At 46.9% G+C, this 24,291-nt stretch overlaps 1 protein-coding gene across 1 annotated transcript in view; it reads right to left on the bottom strand.

The window, feature by feature from the left end:
• Nucleotides 1-2,466: 2,466 nt before the first annotated feature.
• Nucleotides 2,467-24,291, bottom strand: part of DOK6 (docking protein 6) — a 357,850-nt gene continuing 336,025 nt past the window's right edge. Inside the window, exon 8 of the mRNA XM_038746957.1 lies at nucleotides 2,467-4,191. Within this exon, the coding sequence (XP_038602885.1) occupies nucleotides 4,052-4,191 (140 nt within the window). The 3' untranslated portion in view covers nucleotides 2,467-4,051. The remainder of the gene's footprint in view (nucleotides 4,192-24,291) is intronic.

Genomic DNA, 24,291 nt, shown 5'->3' with positions numbered 1-24,291 from the left:
ATAGGTTCCCTCCCCTCCCCCCAAAGGTGGCCATTTTCAGAAAGTACCAAGAGGCACCTGCAGACAAGTTCCTCCCCCAGCTCTAAGGGGATATCATTTGCAAATATTTTTGATCATTGGGAAGCTTTGGCTGTAACTGGACTCTCAACTTCCTGCGTGGCAGCCCCAGAAATCCCTACAGGTTCCCTTTCCCACTTGATTTTATGCACTTCAAACTTTATAGTTTCTATTGTTTTATATTTATATATTTTCATCTCTCCTAGATCTGTCACCAAATCTTTCTCCTCTTTATTTTGATACTGTGAGTCCTTGGAGGGTCAGGGACCATGTCTAACTTTCCCCTTTGTTTTTTTTTTTTCTTTTTTTCCCCAGCGTTTAGTACAGTGCTCTACAGACAGTAAGTTTTTAAAACATAGTAGTACCACTTAAAAAAAATGCTGGCCAAGGGCACTTTCCTAAAGGGAAGAAGAAGATAGAGTTGTCAATGAGCAGTGGGCACTGACTGTAATGACTAGTCTACCTGCCTAGTGTTTTTCTCCCTGCTCTCCTCAGCAGTAGCCCAGGAAGCATTGCAGCAGCAGCTGTCTGGTCCAGGGCCCCTGTGACAGTTAGAACCTATAAAGCCCAGGGAAAACGTGGCGGCTTGGACCCAGCATGGCTCTGCCTGCATCGGGGAGGAGACTCAAGACTGGGTTCATTCTGTTTAATTGACATTGATCTGGCAGAATTGATCCTGCTTTGCTTTCCTTGTGTATCTGTCCGCTCCTTCCTACTGGAGCCTGTGAGCCCCATGTTGGGGTGGACAGTGTCTAAGTCAGGTCCTTGCACCTTTCTCTGGTGCTTAGTACAGTGCTTTGACATTGTGTGCACAATGTCACTAGTAGGACCACTAGATCCCAGGTTGATTCAGTCACACAAAGTCCCAGGCCATCAGCCCAGGAACCACATTCATCATTTGCTAACATTAAGCTCGTCTTCACCGGCTTGTCCTTTTCATCACAGTGCCCATTGCCTTTTGTCACTAGTCGGATGCAGTTTTGCTCAGCTCCCCTGGGGACCGGGGTCTGATTGCCGGTGAAGCCACCCAGAGACAATCTCAGGAATGGCGCCCCGGGGTCCTCTATAGCCAGTCTCCTCGGTTGGAGGAGGGCCCAGTGAATGTTGGAAAAGAAGCATTTTCTGGACCTTTTGGGAGTGAACTGGTTCCAGACTGGACCTACAGCCCAGTCTCCTGGGTCAGGGGCACTGGTGATGAAAGACCCAGGGGTGAGGCTGGGCGAGGCATGGCAGCTCAGAGGCCCGCCTGAGACACCTGCACAGTGGCATCTCCCTGCCATCAGCCCAAGCGCCTGGCTTGCTAATGAAGCTGAGCCGTGATCCAAGGGCCAGTGACTCGGGTGGAGACACCAGGCCACCTGCCCACAGGGAACACCTTGCCACCTATTCCCGGCTTGAGAGGGAGCTTGTCAGCCTCTCTAGAGGAGAGCACCAGAAGGCTGGGGCTGCAATGAACCTGTCTCAGCCGGAGCTGCCCTGGAGAAAGGCATTCAGGGGTGCTGCACCTTGCATGCTACTGGCCATTCAGGGGAGGTGGCCACCCGCCACTGGCCATTTTGCCACGTGCGGTCTCTGCAAAGTTTATGGCCCGGGGTAAGGAGGTGACTCTCCTCCCCTGAGAGCTGTGGAGAGTTATTGCCATGTGCTGGTAGGAAGGCTGGCCCCCTCCTGAAGTTGTTTTATATTCAATTCGGAGGCAGAGGATTTATAAATCGTGCCCGGAAGGGATGGGGATATTTCGCTCAGACATACTTAGTAGCAGTGGATGTTCACAGAGGCGTAGCAGCCTTCAGTCAGCTGAGCAAGGAGTTGAAGGGTAGAGTCCTCAGTGCCTTGGGCTGAGGCTTCCTTTGTAGCAAAGTAAAACCCCTGTAGATTCTGGTTTTGTTTTTTTTTTAACCACAAGGCAGAAGCTCTAGCAGGGCTACAAACTTCCTCTTGGTAACACTGCAGACTGACTCTATCTGTTCCAAGGAAGCAGAGAGGTGAAAAACCATGTGAGTGGTTAATCTGAGCCACTTGCCCAAATAGTTGCCCAGTCAGGTCTGAGTTTCCATGTATCACTGAAGCAGCATGGCTCAGTGGAAAGAGCATGGGCTTGGGAGTCAGAGGGCATGGGTTCGAATCCCGGTTCTGCCACTTGTCTGTTGTGTGACCTTGGGCAAGCCACTTAACTTCTCTGTGCCTCAGTTACCTCATCTTTAAAATGGGGATTAAGACTGTGAGCCCCACATGGGACAACCTGATCACCTTATACCCCCCCAGCGCTTAGAACAGTGCTTTGCTCATAGTAAGTACTTAACAAATGCCATCATCATTATTATTATCATTGGCTGGGCACACCTGCTGGAGGCCACAATTAATCAATCAATAGTATTTACTGAACATCTGCTATGTGCAGAGCACTGTACTAAACACCTGGGAGAGTACAATGGAATTAATAGACAAAAACCCTGACAACAGAGCTAGCGGGTCATTCAGGTTTATGCAACCTGGCTTCTCTGTGAATTGGTTGAACAATAGAGGGAAATGGGATTATTTTTTTCTTGAATTATCCAGCTCACTGGTCCATGAACCCCAGGCCCCCTAGATTACTGCCAGGTTTTTCCTCCTTTTTTGGTGGAGTGCCCCTGGCCTCGAGGAGAATAAAATGGGTTTCTCAGAAACCCTTTGCCATCTCTCCACCAGGAAGCATGCCTGAGGTCTGATCTGGCCAAAGGTCTCAAGCAAAGCCCTTTTCTTGTTGAGGACTTGAGAGCATCACAGTCTGCGTGAAAAAGTTCACGCCATTTTTGAAAATTCAAATAAATGTCTCTACTCCTATGGGGGTGTCTTTCCCATGATCTATTCACTGCCTCCAGCTCTGCTCCCAAGCCAGCTTATCTTGGATTCAATTTCCCCTTCCCTTCCCCATCATTGCTCTGAATTTCTAGAGGTTCAGCAGAGAGCCGCTCAGTGATGCAGCAGGTCCTTGTAACATGGCTCAAATTGCTGACTTTGGACTGGACCAGGCCATCAGAAGCCGAGACATCTCTCCCCAGAAAGGCAGGGAGGGGCAGCTTGGGTGTGAGGGGCTCCGAGGGGCCTTGCTGGTTCTGCCACCCTCTCCCTCTCTCAGCCCCACTGGATTTGTGACAGCAGACTTGACTACATAAACACTTGGGTGAGTGAGAGAGAAGCCTTTTTACAGCACTAATTTAAAAATAGATATTCGACATAACAATCTTGGTTTTAATGCACCAAATTACATTTGTCAACGATTTAAGTGAGCATAACCTGTCACCCTCAGCACACATTTTATAGATACTCATATATATAGATGGATAGACCGATACCCAGATCTATATTTTTTCTACACACGCACACACATACACACGCACACACTCTCTCACACCCTTCCACACACACACACACACACACACATACAGACACACAGAGTTGAGCTAAGGGGTCCTGCCTAAATGTGGGTTTTGTCATTTCCTGGGACCTTGACTAGCAGTGGATTTAACTATGGACAGCTATGACGCTATAGGGAACGGTCACCGACTCTGTTCTGGTCAGCTCCCACAGCTCCCCAGAGGTCCGAGCCAGCCCCGCCACAGGACAGCCACCGGACAGCTTAGGTCCAAGTGGCGGCAGCCAGCGAGACCCTGACCCGGGGTGGGGGAGGGATGTCGGGCTCCCAGGTGGTCCGGGCCGTGTCCACCAGGCCGAGCCACTGCACACCTTCAGGTTTCCATTGGCTGAAATGACTCCCTTCCACCTCAAAGGTTTTAGCATGGATCCCCCAAAATATTCAATAAATAAAAGCCTCGGCCCTCGACTCAACGAAGCACAACTCCAGTTTGGAACCTTCGACTGCTACGGGACTAGGACGGAGAGTGCAGTTGGTTTCCTGTGACCGCAGAGGGCGGGGCGCGGACAGGCTCCCGGCCCCGCAGGCAGGCTCCGGGCTAGACTGTCTCTGGTCGGCGGCAGCTCAGCTCTCTGGGTGTCATTGGATGAGGCTGGAGCTGTAGCTGAACCCGTAGCTGCTCGACCGCGACAGGGGCTGCTGCAGCTCCTCGCTCTGCTCAGGGGCGTAGCTGGGGAACGTCTGGGCCCGGGACATCTTTGTGGAGCCGAAACTGTGACCTGCGAGCAAGAGAGATAGAGGTGTTAACCGTGGAATCCAAACACACCTGTACCGAGTGATCATGCCAGGGGTTCAGTGACCCCACTACTACCCAGCTGCAGATGTGTTGCCAGGGGGCCATGACCCTAGCTGGGGATGTGCTGCTGGGCCCTGCACAGCTTTTCACTGTGGCTCCCTCTCCTAATGATGATGGTGGGGAGACAGGCAGAATGCTACATATTGAGTGCTTACTTTTCGCAGAGCACTGTACTAAGCGATTGGGAAACTACAATACGACAGAGCTGACAGAAGCGATCCCTGCCTGCAAGGCGCTCACCCTCTGCAGAAATGATTTACAAAGTTGAGGAGGAGGAGGAAGAACATGAATAAAACTACGATTAGCAAAGTATGGATTGACAGGTGGGTGGATAAGTGAATACAAGCTGTCCTCAGGCCAGAAAGTAGTTGGTCCCTGAAACCAGCATCTAAGTGCCTAAATGTTATAAGAAGTGTTTTTTTTTTTGTTTCAATGTTTTTTGATAAGCCTTACTTTGGGCAAGACGTTCTAAGCACTGGGTAGATAGATGCTAATCAGACTGTTAACTTGTTGTGGGCAGGGAATGTGTCTGCTTATTGTATTATTGTACTCCCAAGCACTGAGCATGGTGAGCCCACAGCATGCTGCTTCATTAGTGACTGTTTGTGATCCCATGAACAACAACAAGGAAGAGATTCGCAAAGGCACTGAGACAGGGGATTGCCGGCCTGTGAGGCAGAGCATGGAGGGAGGTATGGCCTTCTCTCCTTGTTCTACCCTGTAACAGGACTGGACCAATCAATGACTCAAGTAGAGCCACAGCTGCATTGCCTAAGCCAGATAAAAGTTGGTTGCTGTGAATTGCGAGGGGACACCTGGAGTACGCAGAAGCAGCAAGAAGGAAGCAGGCTGAGAGAAGCAAGCTAAGAGCAGCAAGAAGGAAGCAAACTAAGAGCAGCAGAAGGCAGCAGCACTCGGAAGCAGAAAGAAGAAGCATTGGCAGAAAAGGTTCCTTTGACCACAGACTGCTATTGGACCAGTGATGGAGTGGAGTGAGTAAGAGTGTGTATGTGTCACTCCCTTGCACGTTGGTAAAAGTAAAAAACTTTCCACAGTAACCTTGGTGATCAAATAATAATAATAATCATAATAATGACATTTATTAAGTGCTTACTATGTGCAAAGCACTGTTCTAAGCACTGGGGAGGTTACAAGGTGATCAGGGTGTCCCACGGGGGGCTCACAGTTTAAATCCTCATTTTGCAGATGAGGTAACTGAGGCCCAGAGAAGTTAAGTGACTTGCCCAAAGTCACACAGCTGACAATTGTCGGAGCCAAGATTTGAACCCATGATCTCTGACTCCAAAACCCTTGCTCTTTCCACTGAGCAACACTGCTGCGTGTCACTGAAGCTTCCCTGGTCCAGGAGGGTCCTGGTTGGTATGAACCAGGGGAGGCTCGTGACATTTAGTATAGTGTTTTGCACCCAGTAAATGTCTGATAAGTATGATTGAAGGGAATGAATGAAGGGTGGACACAGTCCATGTCCCATGTGGGGCTTGCACTCTTAATCCCCATTCTACTAATGAGGTAACTGAGGCACAGAGAAGTGAAGTGACTTCCCTAAGGTTACACAGCAGGAAAGTGGTAAAGGCAGGATTGGAATCCAGGTCCTCTGACTCCAAGGCCCATGCTCTATCCATTAGGCCACACTGCTTCTCATGGAAGGAATGCTCTCAATGGGGAATTCATCATCATCATCAATTGTATTTATTGAGCGCTTACTGTGTGCAGAGCACTGTACTAAGCGCTTGGGAAGTACAAGTTGGCAACATATAGAGACAGTCCCTACCCAATAGTGGGCTCACAGTCTAAAAGGGGGAGACAGAGAACAAAACCAAACATACTAACAAAATAAAATAAATAGAATAGATATGTGCAAGTAAAATAAATAAATAAATAAATAGAGTAATAAATATGTACAAACATATATACATATATACAGGTGCTGTCGGGAAGGGAAGGAAGTAAGATGGGGGGGATGGAGAGGGGGACGAGGGGAATTGGTTCCTGAACCATGGCTGGAGTGCTATTTTTACCAAAATTACACAGAATTGTGGACTGAGTCAGTTGCAAGAGTAATGGAGATCTCTTAATGGATTTATAATGAGTGAGAGAGGTTCCACAGTAGGATGGCTTTTACTTCATCCAAAGAAAAATGGATGTGTCAGCTGTCCCTGGTGACTCTGCCTGTTGAGCAGGTGATCAGGTGAGGGAAGTAGTAGTATCTGGGGGCTGTTGGCTCGGGCCATCCGGGGTGGTTCCCACAGGAGGTGGTCCACACTGGGGGCAGGCCAGGGGGCAGAGCCCAGGTGGGAGCAGCCAATCCTCCTTCAGAGCTGAGCCAAGATCCCTTTGCAGAGATAGTTACTGTTTCCTTGGCTTGAGGATCAATGGCCCATTTCTTTCCCGGTGACAGCTTTCAGATTTACCCTCTCTAGTCCCCACTCTCGTCTGGGGCTTTAGCATTAAAAAATATAATTTCAGTAGGGTCTGGTTCTCCTAGTCTTGTTCCACATCAATCAGTCATATTTATTGAACAGTTACTGGGCATTAAATGCTTGGGACAGTGCAGTAGACCAGAATTGGTGGACATGTTCCCTACCCAAAAAGAACTTCACAGAAAAGCAGTGTGGTTCAGTGGAAAGCGCGTAGGCTTGGGAGTCAGAGGTTATGGGTTCTAATCCAGACTGTGCCAGTTGTCAGCTGTATGACTTTGGGCAATTCACTTAACTTCTCTGTGCCTCAGCTACCTCATCTGTAAAATGGGGATTAAGACTGTGAGCCCCACATGGGGCAACCTGATTACCTTGTATTTCCCCCACACTTTGAACAGTGCTTGGCTATGGTAAGTGCTTAACAAATACCATTACTATTATTATTATTATTATTATCTGTTGAGACACGATTTTCCCTCCTACCCCCACCCAAGAGGTCTTCCTTCAAATGTCATGCAGGGGCTGGTCCGCGTGGAGCCTTGAGATGTCTTGAGCCTCATCAACTTTGCTTATGACCTTTGTTCATGACCTCGCTCCTTCTGCTTTTAGCTGCTCCTGATCTCTCTTTACCAGTAGCTGTTCCTAAACTCCCTCTGTCATTGGCGGTTCCCAAGCTCCCTCTAGCCAGTCATTCAGTCAGTCAATTGTTTTTACTGTGTGCAGAGCACTTAATCACTTGGGAGAGTACAATATAACAGACACATCTTGTGACCACAAGGAGTTTACAGCCTAGAAGGGAGATGGACATTCAACTAAATTACTAAATTACAGATATGGACCTAAGTGCTGTGGAGCTGGAAGGAGAATGAATAAAAGGAGTGAGTCAAGGCGATGAGGAAGGGAGTGAGAGAAGAAGGAGGGAGGGTTTAGTCAGGGAATGCCTCTTGGAGGAGAATTGCCAGTTTTCAAGCTTCCTCTATCGTTAGCTGTTCTTTGGCCTTCTTTGCCTTGGGAACACATCTTGTCCTCAACTGATTCTGGAAGGAAACTCCTTTGGACAACCTGGATCCCAGTAGGAGCCCAACAGTACCAATTCAAGTCTCGGGGACTGCAAGAGATTTGAGAAACAGTACTCCTCTACCTCCTTCCTCCTAGAGAAGGTTACAAACCCCTTCTGATAGTGTAGGAACAGAGGTTTCATAGCCACTGGTCTTTTTCATTTATTAAAGCTCTCCACCTATTTACCAACTCAGGTTCCCGCAAACAGGTGCTTCATTTATTCAATCATATTTATTGAGCACTTACTGTTTGCAGAGCACTGTACTAAGCACAGGAGCATCGAGAAAGTACCGGAAGGGGAAAGCATTGAGCTTAGGCAGCAGAGTATTTTCCTGGCAACCCTCTTTAGTCCAGTATTCATACTTGACATTAACCATCCCATTTCTAAACGACGTGCCAGATTTCACTCTTGGCTGAGCAGGCTAAGTAGCAGACTCAAAACTGCAGGTTGCAGGTTTTAATCTGAGCTCTGCCACTGATTTCTGTGTAACCTTGGCAAGTGACTTCACTTCTCGGATCCTCAAGACCCTTCATCTGTTCAACCCGGGTAATAAGATTTCCCTCCGGGGCTGCTGTAAAAAATGATTAGGAAAAAATGAGTATGAAACTGGCCAAGTTAGTTTGGCTGCTGCAGGGTCTCCCAACAGAATCCTCTGCTTCCTCATGTCACTTGAAATTTAACCTCACCCATGTCTTTAAACCATTTATTCTATCCTTTTGGTTTCCATGAGCCCCCTTTGATGAAACATATCAGCAGCACTGTGGCCAAGTGGATAGAACATGAGCCTAGGAGTCAGAAGGAGCTGGGTTTTAATCCTGACTCTGTCACTTGTCTGCTGTGTGTCCTTGGGCAAATACCTTCACTTCTCTCTGCCTCAGTTACTTCATCTGTAACATGAGGATGAAGCCTATGAGCTCCATGTGGGACATGGACTGTGTCCAATCCGATTTACCTTGTATCTACCCCCAGAATTTAGAACAGTGTCTGGCACAGAGTAAGCTCTTAACAAATACCATTTTAAAAAAAGGACCTGGGTCTAATCCCAACTCCTCCATGTGTCCTCTGTGTGATCTTGGGCAAGTCATTTCACTTCTCTGTGCCACAGTTACCTTACCTGTAAAATGAGGATAAGACTGTGAGCCCCATGTGTGACATAGACTGTGTCCATCCTGATTTATCCTGTAACTAGCCTCTCACGTAGTAAGCACTTAGCAAATACCATAAAAAATACACAAAAAAACCCATATTCAGTCAATTCCACTTTAAATCGGGTTTCCAGTAGGTGCTTTGGCTAACATGCTGTTGAGAAAGGAAGGATGCTCTTCCGACAATGGACCCCAATCTGGTTAGAACGTGATGTGATGTTGGAAGAGACAGTTATGTGAATATTCGTAGGCAGTATCGGTCAGATGTGGGGGCTGTGATGCAATTTCTGCTTAGTTGGAGGTTCCTCCAGACAGCAGTCCTGTGTTCAAGGAGAACAGATTGCTTTAGTTAATAGCCTTGGCCCTTTCCTACAGAGCTTGGATTTTTGCTCCATACTTAAACTGGCTGTTCTCCATACATTCCGAGAAGCACTGAGATATGGTCAGCTCTTCCCCCACCACCCACCTTGGGGGGCATTCCTCCTGTAGCCTAGAAGCTCCCTGTGGGCAGGGATTCTATCAACTCTATTGTACTGAAATTTGCCAAGCGCTTAGTACAGTGCTTTAATGGAAAGAGGATGGGTCTGGGAGTCAGAAGACCTGGGTCCTAATCCCAGTTCCACCACTGGTTGTCTGCTATATCACCTTGGGCAATTCACTTCACTTCCCTATTTCTCAGTTTCCTCATATGTAAGATGAGTATCAAAACTGTGAACTCCATGTAGGACATGGACTGTGTTCACATGATTAGCTTATATCTATCCCAGTCCTTAGTACATAGTAAGTGTTTAACAAATACCAACCAAATATTTTTTAAAAAGCAAAGCAGTGGAATCACTCTGGGTGCCTAAGTGTAACCACTTCAGTGCCAGTGGTGTGCCTTGTGCTGGGAAGCTCAGATCTCATCCCTCACCTCACTCTTGTGCCAGGTAGATTGGCGATGAAGCCACCCTCAGCAGGATTGGAATCAGAGCTCTCCAAATTGAACTAGTTTCCCTGCCCTCTGCCCTGAGTGGGTGGCAGGGTGTGTCTTCCTGTCATAATGATAATAATATTAATGTGGTATTTGTTAAGCACCTACTATGTGCCAGACACTGTACTGAGCAAGGTAATCAGGTTGGACACAGTCCCACTCCCACATAGGGCTCACAGTTCTTAATCCCTATTTACAGATGAGGTACCTGAGGCCCACAGAAATGAACTGATTTGCCCAAGTGGCAAGTCAGCAGCCAAGTGGCAGAGCCAGGTTAGATCCCAGGTCTGTCTGGCTCCCAGGCCAGTGTTCTATTCAGTGAGCCACACTGCTTCCACATGACAGTAGAAATTGGAACTAGGATGTGGATAGACTGAACTCCTTATCTTCCCTCCCAAACCCTGCCCTCTCCCTGACTTTCCTGTCACTGTGGACAGCACTACCATCCTTCCCATCTCACAAGCCCGCAACCTTGGTGTCATCCTTGACTCCGCTCTCTTGTTCACCCCACACATCCAATCCATTACCAAAACCTGCTGGTCTCACCTCCACAACATTGCCAAGATCCACCCTTTCCTCTCCATCTATGCCGCTATCTTGCTGGTTCAATCTCTCATCCTATCCCGACTGGATTACTGCATCAGCCTCCTCTCTGATCTCCCATCCTCCTGTCTCTCCCCACTTCAGTCTATACTTCACTCTGCCGCCCAGATTATCTTTGTACAGAAACACTCCGGGCATGTTACTCCTCTCCTCAAAAATCTCCAGTGGCTGGCTGTCCACCTATGAATCAAGCAAAAATGCCTCACTCTCGACTTCAAGGCTCTTCCATCACCTCACTCCCTCCTACCTCACCTCCCTTCTCTCCTTCTACAGCCCAGCCAGCACCCTCCACTCCTCTGCCGCTAACCTCCTCACTGTGCTTTGTTCTCACCTGTTCTGCCATCGACCCCCGACCCACGTCCTTCCCCTGGCCTGGAATGTCCTCCCTCCACACATCCACCAAGCTAGCTCTCTTCCTCCCTTCAAAGCCCTACTGAGAGCTCATGTCCTCCAAGAGGCCTTCCCAGACTGAGCCCCCTTTTCCCTCTCCTCCTCCCCACACCACTGCCCTACCTCCTTCCCCTTCCCACAGCACTTGCATATATTTGTACAGATTTATTACTCTATTTTACTCGTGCATATTCACTATTCTATTTATTTTGTTACTGATGTGCATATAGCTTTATTTGTTCTGACGATTTTGACACCTATCTACATGTCTTGTTGTCTGTCTCCCCTTCTCAACTGTGAGCCCGTTGTTGGGTAGGGACTGTCTCTATATGTTGCCGACTTGTACTTCCCAAGCACTTAGTACAGTGCTCTGCATGCAGTAAGCATTCAATAAATATGATTGAATGAATGAATGGATGACCACATGACTACTCTGCCTGGTGATGAGCCCCTGATGATGAGCCCAGTGCTGCTGCAGCTGGAATGAGCGACACAGGAAGGAGGGTTAAGGCGAATCTGAGGAGTAAATCGTGCAGGCTGGCAGGGGGCGGGGGATGAGGCCTCTCCCAATTGTACAACTTCATTGTTCCCCACAAGTCCCAAGGGTCTCTGGAGGAGGAGCAGGGCAATGGAGAGGGAGCCAAGAGGTCCCTTACATTTCTTGTTACTCCTGATGGAGGTGTAACTCGGAGCCCTGTTCTTTGGCAGGCATGTCCAAACTTCACCCTTGTGAGACCACACCTCTTGGCACAATAAAACAGGTCTGCTAGACTAACCTTCTCACTGTACCTCGATCTCCTCCATCTTGCTGCCGACCTCTCAACCACATCTTGCCTCTGGCCTGGAACCTCCTCTCTCCTCGTATCCAATAATTACTCTCCCCTTTTTCAGAACCTTATTGAAAGCACATCTTCTCCAAGAGGCCTTCCTGACTAAACCCTACTTTCCTCTTCTCCCACTCCCTTCTGCATCAGTCTGACTTGCTCCTTTTTATTCATTCCCCCCTCCCAGGACCACAACACTTATGTACATCTATCTGTAATTTATTCATTCAATCATATTTATTGAGTGCTTACTGTGTGCTGATCACTGTACTAAGCACTTGGGAAGTACAATTCAGCAACAAATAGAGACAATCCCTGCCCACAACAGGCTCACAGTCAAGAAATTTACTTATTTATATTACCATCTGCCTTCCCCTCTAGACTTTAAACTCATTTACAAGCAATGTTTCTGCTTATTGTTATGTTATACTCTCCTGAGTGATTAGTACAGTACTCTACACACAGTAAGCACTCAATATATATGATTTACTGACTGACTGACTATAAGCTCCTTGAGGACAGGAAACATGTCTCCTACTTTTATGATGTGCTTTCCAGCACTTAGTGCCTATTGTAGTGTTGACACTGGGGATGATGATGGATGGAGTCTGATTTCCAAGGAAGTAATCATGATAATAATAATAATAATAATGATGATAATTATGCTGCTTGTTAAGCTCTTACTATGTCCCGTGTGCTCTTCTAAACTCTGGAATAGATACAAGTTAATTGTTAAGCTCTTACTATGTCCCGTGTGCTCTTTTAAACTCTGGAATAGATACAAGTTAATCAAGTTGGACACAGTCCCTGTCCCACATGGGGGCTCACTGTTTTAATCCCCATTTTACAGATGAGGTAACTGAGGCCCAGAGAAGTGAAGGGGCTTACCTAAGGTTACACAATGGACATGTGAAGGGGCCGGGATTAGAAATCAGGATCTTCTGATTCCCAGGCCCGTGCTGTATCCACTAGGCCACGCTGCTTAGGTACTTCTCAAATTGTGATATCCCAGCACCCAACGGCCCCAGGATTGGTCATGATACCAGGAAGTGCTGCTGCTCAAAGAGAGGTAGAAGGCTGCACAGGGAAGCACGGAGTATTGGTCGCGCCCTCTCCGGCCTGCCCTGTTTGGCTAGGATGGACCAGGGCAGAGTTAGTTAGTAGTTCGACCCCAAGCCAAGGCCTCCATTCCTGTTGGGAATGCAGTGGCTCTTTGTGAACAGGTCAGGGTTACTGACTTCGCCCCTCCTCGTTCCTTTCCCGCTGAGAGCCGTGACATTTAAGGCAAACCCGTTGAGTTTCCATTATTCATAGGATGGTTCAGTGTAAACCGGCAAAGCAAGGCCAAAGGAGATTTCTCCAAATCTTAATTAGCTAGGAGGTAAAACCGTTTACCTCAGCATAAGGCTCCTGGGCTCCAAGCCTGAACAGAAAGATGATGCATAACGGAAAGGTGCTGTACCCAGGAGAATGGTTTGGGGTGGTTATTTCTCCTTGAAATAAGGGAAAAGGGGGCAACCAGGGTCATTTTTTAATGGCATTTGTTAAGCGCTTACTGTATGTCAAGCATTGTTCTAAGTGCTAGATAGAAACAAGACTTTCTGGACAGACACAGTCCCTGTCCCACAAAGGGCTCGCAGTTTAGATAGGAAGACTAATAGATATTGAATCCCCATTTTGTAGTTGTGGAAATTGAGGCACAGAGAAGTTGAGTGACTTGTCCAAGGTCACACAGGAGGCATGTGGAAGAGCGGGATTAGAATCCAGGTCCCCTGGCTCCCAGGCATGTGCTTTATCCACTAGTCCATGCTGCTACTTCTAGCTTTGCTTTTGGAAGATCCCTCTTCTTCCTGCCCAGGACACAATGGGAAAGGTGGGGATGGGGGCCGGGCATGGCGGGGTCTGAGAGTGGAGTCTGAAGGGGCAGCAGGGACCTGACCACTACCTGCACCATCTCCTTGAGGGAGGCGGTGGGGAGGGCAGAGAGCATAAGCAGGTAGGGTCACGGGGGTTAGCTAAGGGCTTTGGCCACTGGATTGAGTCCAGGCTGCATGGCACCCATTCAGAATCCTCCAGAGCAGACAGTGAACCGGGACAGAAGGGTCAGCCAAGGAGGAAACTCTCCCTCAGGCAGCAGGGTGATGGTGAGCCAGAAAAAGAATGACCCGCTAACGGGCACCTTGCAATGAGGAGACAAGGGAGGTGATGCTAAGTGCCTCCTAGGGGATGTCACAGTCGGGATCCTGAGGCTCAAGAAATCCAGCCCTTGGGGAATGCTGTTTGCCATGATTCGGTGCCTCGGGGAGTTTCTCCCCATGAAAACACAGCCATCTCGTCAGCGCTGAGGTTCCTGGCGGTCGTTGCTGGAGGTCTGAGGGTCTCTCTCAGGGGGACACCTGGCACCAGTCCCGGGGGAGGAACCTCATCTCTTCCAAGAGGCCTTCCCTGATAATCAGGACCCACAAGAGGCTCATAGTCTAGGTGGGAGGGAGAACAGGTATTGAATCCCCATTCTGCAGATGAGGGAACTGAGGCCCAGACAAGTGAAATCAGTTGCCCAAGGTCACACAACAGGTAAGTGAAGTCAGGATTAGAACCCAGGTCCTCAGACTCCCAGATCTGTGCTCTTTCCACTACTGTATGTAGAGCACTATACTAAGCACTTGGGAGAGTATGATATAACAATATAACAGAGTTTATAGACACAATCCCTGCCCACAGTGAGCTTACAGCCTAGAGGAAGCAGCCCAATTCATGACACAACTGAGATTTTTGGGTTTGGAGGGTGGGAGTGCAGGACCCCCGCCCTTCTCTCTTCCCTCAAGAATGTGTCTGTTATATTGTATTCTCCCAAGTACTTAGTACAGTGCTCTACACTCTGTAAATGCTCAATAAATATGACTGACTGGACTGATTGACTCTGCCCCATCTGCCCCCATCAGACCTTCAGCACTTGGATTCCTCCATGCCAACTTCCTCCCCATGCCAAGCAGAAGATGTTCCGGGCATGAATGAGAGACCACCTTTGATCCAGTCCTCTGGGCTATAAGCTCATTTTGGACAGGGAACTTATCTACCAACTCTGTTGTGCTGTACTCTCCCAGCTCTTAGCACAGTGCTCTGCACGCAATAAGCACTCAATAGATATAAATGATTGATTGATCCGTCACTCAATTTTGGACTCATTGTCATGATTCCCTGAGAGGGGAATGTGGCCATTTCTGGAATAAACCACATTGGTGCCCGGAAGCTGGGGGCTGCTGCTGCTGGAACCCGGGCTCCTTTGGCTTATAAGTACGAGCAGATGATTAGAAAAAATTCCCGAACTGAACCAACAGCCACTTTTTACACAATAGTAATTTGTACAAAGGGGAAAGTACACATCATTTCCCCTGTGAGTAGAAACTGCTCCTTTGGAGAAGTTTACTTTCAACTATTTTGGTAGATATTTCAGTTTGACTTTCAACCTCCCAGTTCTTCAGATATCATTCTGGCGGTGTGTTCATCATGAGTAAGACCTGCCGTTGAAAAGAAAAAGGCAGTTTCACTCCACATGGCATTGATCCTCTGAGGCCAAGGCCCCCAACCCTAACCCCTAACCGGATCCCATCGATATGGTTTATTTTGGGTGGGTTGTGGAAAAATTATTTCATCTGGTAGCAGCAACTGTTTTAGGTTTTGGGGCTGTTTTACTCAAAAGTCTTCTGCCTCTCTGTGGTCTAAAATAATTGATAGTAACTTTAATCGAGGAAAAGATAGAGTCCGTACTATTGGCTTAGCAAGACATTTGATGCTTCTTTGATTTTGAAGAAAAAAACAGTCACTCAACCTGCACATGAGACTGCAGATTTTTGGCAACTTCAGAAGAAATTCACTGAGGAACAATGAAAGATCCAGGGCCCTAAAGTGATTCTGAAAGAATTAAATTCTGAAATTGAAAAAACATACTTAATTTCAAAAAGACCTAAGATCAGAAAATACAGTCCTTTCAATAATCAATCCAAAGGAGTAAAAAGAGCAACCTCATAAAATACTGGGAGGTCACCAGATGAATTAATTAATTATTGATTCTAGTTCAAAGAAGGTTTTTAAGAGAATCTTGCTTTAGGGTTCTGAAACGGATATCCACTGGAGACTTGGAAATAGATAGTTCACTGCATTGGTGCTGGCATCATGATTTGTTGGCCATCCCTTGTGGGTGAAAACCCTGTGCCCACTAGCAAATGTTCTAATAGTTTTCATCTTTTTCCAAATCAGGTGACCAGAACTTTAGGAGTTATGGGACCACGGGCTAGAAATGGGTCAGGTGGGAGGGAGATGGGGGTCTGAAGGTGCAGAGGGATGAGAGAAAATGGAGGGCAAAGAGACTCCCTTTCACTGCCGCTGCCATCTTCCACTGCCTGCTGCCGTTGCCACCCCTGCCACACCACAAAGGGCAGTCACTGCAGCTTCCAGTCAAGGAAGGGCCTGAGGTCACTGCCAGTAGCCTCATTTCCACTTGGATAGAAGATTTACCAAGTCTCAAAAGTAGCTCAGGTCCCACTGCACTGAGAGACCCACCTTTGGGACACCTCAGAAACTCCCATCATTCATGGCATCAGCATGTTGCCAGAACAGGCATTTGAATTATCTGTTATCTCCACCAATCAATTAATCAGTCAGTGGTATTTATTGAGCGATTATTATGTGCAGAGCACTGTACTGAGCACTTGGAAGAGTACACTACAACAGAGTTTCCTGCCCATAACGAGCTGACAGCTTAGAGGGGAGACAGGCATTAATATAAATAAATATTTTATAATGTATAATTTAATGATATGTTCATAAGTGCTGTGGGATTGAAGGTAGAGTGGATATCAAATACCCAAGGATCACAGTTCCAAATGAGAAGATCCTCCATCATGATGGGAAAGGCTAACCTAATGGATCTCAAATTTATAGACTGCCCTTTGGCCAAGAAATTAGCCAGTTTAATCAACATTTACTTTAGAGAAATACAAAGGACACATAAATCAAAAACTCCTAACTAGCTCTCTCTTTCTTTTATTTCCACTTCATTTGGCTACATGCTGGCTCACCCTGTTCACTTTTCCCAAAAAAATCTCCTAATTGTATCTTGCTTGAAACTTTGCCATCTCTGCCTCATTGCTCCTGCCTCAAACCTTCCAAACCACATTCATTCATTCATTCAATAGTATTTATTGAGCACTTACTGTGTGCAGAGCACTGTACTAAGTGCTTGGGAAGTACAAGTTGGCAACGTATAGAGATGGTCCCTACCCAACAACGGGCTCACAGTCTAGAAGGGGGAGACAGACAACAAAACAAAACACGTAGACAGGTGTCAAAATCATCAGAACAAATAGAATTAAAGCTATATGCACATCATTAACAAAATAAATAGAATAGTAAATATGTACAAGTAAAATACCAATGAGATGTCAGTGGGACATCCTAGTAGAGATGTCTTGAAGGCAGAAGGAAATGTGAGACTGCAGAGAGGGAGAGAAAGAAGGGCTGGGGATGTAGCTTCAGTTCCCTCATCTGTAAAATGGGGATTAAGACTGTGAGCCCCACGTGGGACAACTTGATCACCTTGTATCCCCTCCAGCGCTTAGAATAGTGCTTTGCACATAGTAAGTGCTTAACAAATACCATCATCATTATTATTATTATTTGATTTGAGCATCATGCACCCTTCTCCACTTTCAAAGCTCAGCATGGACTAATGGAAAGAGCAAGGCACCCAGAGTAGGAGATCCACCACTTCCAATTTGTTTGATCTTGGGCTGGTCACTTGACTTCTCTGTGCCCCAGTTTCCTCATCTGTAAAATGGAGATAAAATAACTGTACTTCCTCCTCTTTAGAGCACAATTCCTGGGTGGAACAGGATCCTGGCATGGTCTGAATATCTTGCAGATGGTTAGCGCTTAAAGCATACTGTTATTATTATTATTACCATTATATTCAAAAAACAAAAGGTTTCCTCCCTGACTAATCCTTACCAAGCTGCCCATGCCACATTATTGATCCATCACAGTATTCGGATATGTCTGTTTATTTTCTTGCTAGTGATTGGTTTGATTTTTTTTTTTTTTAGATTTATCATTTGTGTTTTTATCATTTAGATCTCTACCTTCCCTCTTTTGGCTTCTTATATGTTCTGCACTTTGTGTAGGCTTGAATCACCCCACCAGAGGTCAGTCTTCACCAGTCAGCCCTGTCCTTGCCGCTATCCTTGCTTTACCAAGAGACTTGCTATTGACTTTGCCCAACCCTCCTCGCCTTTGTTAGTACCTGGATTCCTCTCCCACTGTGCCGCAGGGGCATGACCACATAGAACAGGTCCTCGGGAGCAAGCATGTGTTCATTTACATTAGTGTCTGTCTCCCTGCTAGACTCTTAGCAAGTAGTGAGCTGGAATCCCATCCATTAATTCAGTTGCACTAACCCAAGCCCTTAATAGAGGTCTCTGCACACAGTAGGTGCCTGATAAATGGCTAGTGAGTGGAGGATAGTTTCCTAGAAAGTATCGCCCGGCCCCCCCAGCCCCGATCTGCCCCTGCAGCTCTGACTGTGCCCATATGCACTGGGCTTCTGTGTTGAAAGTGTGCTTGATAGAGTTAATGTGTTGGCACTTGGCAAGAACATGAAATCCAGTCTGCATTCCATCTCATCCCTGAGCCAGCAGGTCATTTTCCACAAGCACAGATCTCACTGGCTGCACTGCATGTCCTCCTTCACACTGGTCCCCGGCGGTGAGGAATATTGACCCTGGAGACCATTTGGGACCATGAGCATAGAGAAATGATAAATGAAACATCCACCATTGCCCCAGAACTTCTAACGTCCGCCTCTTTGTTCGGAACACAGATTTGAGATCTATTTTGCCGCAACAGATGGAAAATGTATGTCTGTTTCTAGAGATTCTCAAAGGATAATGAGATCCCAGGACATGGTCTGGTGGCCTTTTCCTGCTTGATCAATGTCAGATAAACTCATCTATTAACCAGACAAGATTGGCCTGGGCAGTGTTTGAACAACAAAGCTGGAGAACTGGATTTTAAAATTATGAGATGTCGCCTGAGGCAAGATTTGACTCAAAGCACAAGTCCCCAGTCTGGTAGAGAATGCCTTGTGACTAGTGCTACGGGATTCTCTCTTCCCCTGCACTATTATTTAGCATTTCAAATGAGCGACTACCTCACCAGCCAGGGAGATGCAAATGCATAAACTATGTCATTTTCCGTAGGGTCCCCCACCCCCGGTCACCCTGCTGAGTCCTTCCATCGGCCTGCTCTGCTCCCTGACAGCATATTCCCTGATCCTCCTTCCCTACCTGCCTGGATTCATCTCCACAGTCAGGGTGGGTGGGTGGGGGAGATGGACAGAATACTTGGCAGTAGCAGCAACAGCAGCAGCAGGCAGCCCGGCATCTCCATGGAACATTGGGAAGACCGCAGCTGTGGCCAGCACTGTGGCTAAGGCGTTGGACTCTGAGATGCCAGAGTGCTGACACTCTCTGTTGTTCTAGACACAGCACAAGATACCTTTTATTCGACTTTGTATTTATCCCTGGCCTCCTCTTCTATGTTCATTTTGGGCTTTTGCTGTTTTATTTTCTCTTCGTGTGTCCATTGCCAGCCCTCTCCCCTGCTCCTGTTCTTAAATTATGAGCCCTTTGAGGTCCAGGAAACCTGCTCACTATGTATAATTTTCCAGCACATAGACCAGGATCTGCACACAATAAGCATTTAGTAAGTACTATCACTACTACTGGTACTCCTATTATTAATAATAATATTAGCAATTGGAGTATTTGTTAAGTGCTTACTGTGTGCCAGGCACTGTACTAAGTGCTGGGGTGGATACAAGCATAACGGGTTGACACAGTCTCTGTCCCATATGGGACTCACAGTCTGAATCCCCATATTACAGATGAGGTAAACGAAGCCCAGAGAAGTGAAGTGACTTGCCAGGGTCACACAGCAGAGAAGTGGCAGATTAGATCCCATGACCTGCTGACTCCCAAGCCTGGGCTCTATCCGCTACACCATGCTGCGTGGCCCAGTGGAAAGAGCCCGAGCTTTGGAGTCAGGGGTCGTGGGTTCAAATCCCAGCTACACCACTTGTCAGCTGTGTGACTTTGGGCAAGTCACTTCATTTCTCTGGACCTCAGTTGGCTCATCTGTAAAATGGGGATTAAGACTGTGAGCCCCCCATGGGACAACCTGATCATCTTGTAACTTCCCCAGTGCTTAGAACAGTGCTTTGCCCTTCTAGACTGTGAGTCCCCCTTCTAGACTGTGAGTCCACTGTTGGGTAGGGACCGTCTCTATATGTTGCCAGCTTGTACTTCCCAAGTGCTTAGTACAGTGCTCTGCACACAGTAAGCGCTCAATAAACACAAATGAATGAATGAATGAAGTAAGAGCTTAATGAATGCCATTATTATTATTCTACTATGACTTCTCCTTCTGCTCTTGCTTCTCCTGCTCCTTCTCCTCTTCCTCCTCCTCCTCCTCCTACTTCCTGTAAAGAATGTTCCTGGTTTGGCATGGGATCTGGGAGTGGTCTGAAAGCAGGGAAGGGGCCACGGTCCTAAGCTCCTTCAGGCAGAGAAAATTCAGACTTTCCAGGCAGTAAAATGTTTTACAGAGTCTAATAATAAAAATGATTGTGGCATTTGTTAAGAGCTTACTATGTGCCAACCACTGGAATAAAGGCTGGGGTAGACTTTATATAACATATCGTAAGCACTTTGCAAATATCACAGTTACTATAATCAGGTCCACAAGGGGCTCACAGACTAAATAGGAGGGAAATTATATATTGACCCCCCGATTTTGCAGATGAGGGAACTGAGGCACAGAGAAGTTAAGTGACTTGCCCAAGGTCACACAGCAAACAAGTGGTAGAACTGGGGTTGGAATCCAGGTCCTCTAACTCACAGACCTGTGCTCTTTCCACTTGAATCTGTGAATTTTGAACATTTGATATCCTCCCCATCGTCAACCTTACAACACTTACGTTCATGTCTTTAAATTACTTTTTATCATATTAATACGTCTCCCCCTTCAGACTATTTGTTATGGGCAGGGAACATGTCTGCTAATTCTCCTGTATTGTACTGTCTCTAGTGCTTAGTACAGTGCTCTGCATATTCATTCAATCATATTTATTGAGCGCTTACTGTGTGCAGAGCACTGTACTAAGCGCTTGGAAAGTACAAGTTGGCAACATACAGAGACGATCCCTACCCAACAGCAGGCTCACAGTCTAGAAGGGGGAGACAGACAACAAAACAAGACATATTAACAAAATAAAATAAATAGAATAAATATGTACAAATAAAATAAATAAATATATAGAGTAATAAATACATACAAACATATATATGTATATACAGGTGCTGTGGGGAGGGGAAAGAGGTAAGGTGGGGGGGATGGGGATGGGGAGGAGGGGGAGAGGAAGGAGGGGGCTCAGTCTGGGAAGGCCTCCTGGAGGAGGTGAGCTCTCACTAGGGCTTTGAAGGGAGGAAGAGAGCTAGCTTGATGGATGTGCGGAGGGAGGGCATTCCAGGCCAGGAGGATGATGTGGGCTGGGGGTCGATGGCAGGACAGGCGAGAAAGAGGCACAGTGAGGAGATTAGCTGCAGAGGAGGTGATGGAGAGCCTTGAAGCTGAGGGTGAGGAGTTTTTGCCTGATGCGTAGGTTGATTGGTAGCCACTGGAGATTTTTGAGGAGGGGAGTAACATGCCCAGAGCGTTTCTGCACAAAGGCGATCCGGGCAGCGGTGTGAAGTATGGATTGAAGTGGGGAGAGACAGGAGGATGGGAGATCGGAGAGGAGGCTGATGCAGTAATCCAGTCGGGATAGGATGAGAGATTGAACGAGCAGGGTAGCAGTTTGGATGGAGAGGAAAGTGTTGATCTTGGCGATGTTGCAGAGGTGAGACTGGCAGGTTTTGGTGCCTGATTGGAAGTGAGGGGTGAATGAGAGAGTGGAGTTGAGGATGACACCAAGGTTGTGGGCTTGTGAGACGGGAAGGATGGTAGTGGTGTCAACAGTGATGGGAAAGTCAGGGAGAGGGCAGGGTTTGGGAGGGAAGATAAGTAGTTCAGTCTTGGACATGTTGAGTCTTAGATGGCGGGCAGACATCCAGATGGAGATGTCCTGAAGGCAGGAGGATATGCGAGCCTGGAGGGAGGGAGAGAGAGCAGGGACAGAGATGTAGATTTGAGTGTCATCAGGGATAACCATGTGGATGTTGAAGTCTCCGAGGAGCAGAGTGGGCATGGAAAAGGAGAGAAGGAAGGTGAGGAAGGGGTCAAAATCATTAAAGAAGTTGGAGGTGGGGTCGGTAGGGGGGACGGTAGATGACAGCTACAAGAATCTGTAGGGGATATATATATTAAGCACTCAATAAATACCACTGATTGATCGATTGATTGATAGGCCATGATACTTCTCTGGCATCCAAAGAGAAGCTAGTGAAGGAAACGCATGTTCATTCTGCCAGACATTCACCAAGCAGACATTCACCAAGCACACAGCCTCCAACCAACACCATACTGTTTGGGAAATGAGCAATTTAATCATGGAAAGAAATAGCCATCTGGAGGAGTCCCACTTAGATGGGAACTGCTTCCCTGAAGTAACAGAACTGTAGATCAGCAGGTGAAGTCAGGTTGCCGTTTTTTTTTTTTCTGCTCCATTCTCCTGGTGGTAAGATGTTTCTGATGGATGTGGAGGTGGATGGGCAACCACTGAGTTTCTTGAGGAGTGGGAAGGCATGGACTGAATGTTTTTGTAGAAAAATAATCCAGGCAGCAGAGCAAAGTATGGACTGAAGTGGGGAGAGATAGGATGCAGGGAGATTAGCAAGCAGGCTGATACAGAATCAAAGCGAGTTAGGATAAGTGCTTGGATTAATGTGGTAAGTTTGGATGGAGACAAAATGGCAGATTTTAGTGATTTTGTGGATGTTGAACTGACAAGGTTTAGTGAACATGTGGTTTGAATGAGAGAGGGGAAACCAGGATAACTCCAAGGATATGGGCTTGCGAGACAGGAAGGATGGTGGAGCTGTCTACAGTGATGGGAATGTCATGGGGAGGACAGGGTTTTGGTGGGAAGATGAGTAGTTCTGTTTTGAACATGTTAAGTTTGAGGTGACAGTAGATGTCTTGAAGGCAGGAGGAAATACGAGACTGCAGAGAGGGAGATGAATCAGGACTGGAGATGTGCATTTGGGAATCATCCTCATAGAGGTGATAGTTGAAGCCATGGGAATGAATGAGTTTTCCAAGTGAGTGGTTGAAACTTCAGAACAGAAGGGGACCCAGAACTGAACCTTGAGGGACACCCACAGTTAGTTTGCCAAACAATATTTCTCTGTTTCCCTCTTATCCAGGCATTTAAGGTTCTAAAAGTCTCTTAAATTTCTTCTTCCATCCACTCATCCCTTTGCTCCCACTGCCACTGATTCATCAGGACCATCTATTCAGGACCATCTATTAAGAGAAGCAGTGTGGCTCAGTGGAAAGAGCACAGGCTTTGGAGTCAGAGGTCATGGGTTTGAATCCCAGCTCCGCCAGTTGTCAGCTGTGTGACTTTGGGCCAGTCACTTAACTTTTCTATGCCTCAGTTACCTCATCTGTAAAATGGGGATTAAGATTGTGAACCCCCGTGGGACAACCTGATCACCTTGTAACCTCCCCAGTGCTTAGAAAAGTGCTTTGCACATAGTAAGTGCTTAATAAGTACCATTATTATTATTGTAATTATTATTATTATTATTATTATTATTATTATTATTATTATTATCTATTCCTCCATTTAATGAGGGGCCAGTTAGAGTGGAAACATAATCCCCTGAAAGAGGGTTCTACTAATAATAATTATGGCATTTGTTAAGCACTTACTATGACCCAGACACTGTTCTAAGTGCTGGGGTAGATACAAGATAATCGGGTTGAACACAATCCCTGTCCCACGCAGTCTTAATCTCCATTTTACAAATGAGGGTACTGAGGCACACAGAAGTTAAGTGACTTGCCCAAGGTCACACAGCAGCAGAGCCAGGATTAGAACCCAGGTCCTCCTGACCCCTAGGCCCGTGCTTTAATTTATTATGTACCAGGCACAGAAGAATCAGGTTGGACACAGTCTATGTTCCAATAGGGCTCACAGTCTTAATCCCCATTTTACAGATGAGGTAGCTGTGGTAAGTGATTTGTATAGTGATTTGTCCAAGGTCACACAGCCGACAATTGGCGGAGCCCAGGGTTAGAACCCAGGTCCTTCTGAATCCCAGGGTCTTGCTCTATCCACTAGGTTAGCTTGCTTCTCTTGAATCCTCTTACATCTCAGATGTAAAAAGTTTATCGACACTCAGCCAGGGTTCTCAGCTAATAGCTAATTGGGCAAGTCATTTCACTTCTCTGTGCTTCAGTTATCTCATCAGTAAAGCCTCATCGAGAAGCAGCGTGGCTCAATGGAAAGAGCACAGGTTTTGGAGTCAGGGGTCGTGGGTTTGAATCCCAGCTCTGTCAATTGTCAGCTGTGTGACAGTTTGGGCAAGCCA

The sequence above is a fragment of the Tachyglossus aculeatus genome, chromosome 5, assembly GCF_015852505.1.
Source record: "Tachyglossus aculeatus isolate mTacAcu1 chromosome 5, mTacAcu1.pri, whole genome shotgun sequence".
NCBI classification, from domain to species: Eukaryota; Metazoa; Chordata; class Mammalia; order Monotremata; family Tachyglossidae; genus Tachyglossus; species Tachyglossus aculeatus.
This window is presented reverse-complemented; position numbering and strand designations above follow the sequence as displayed.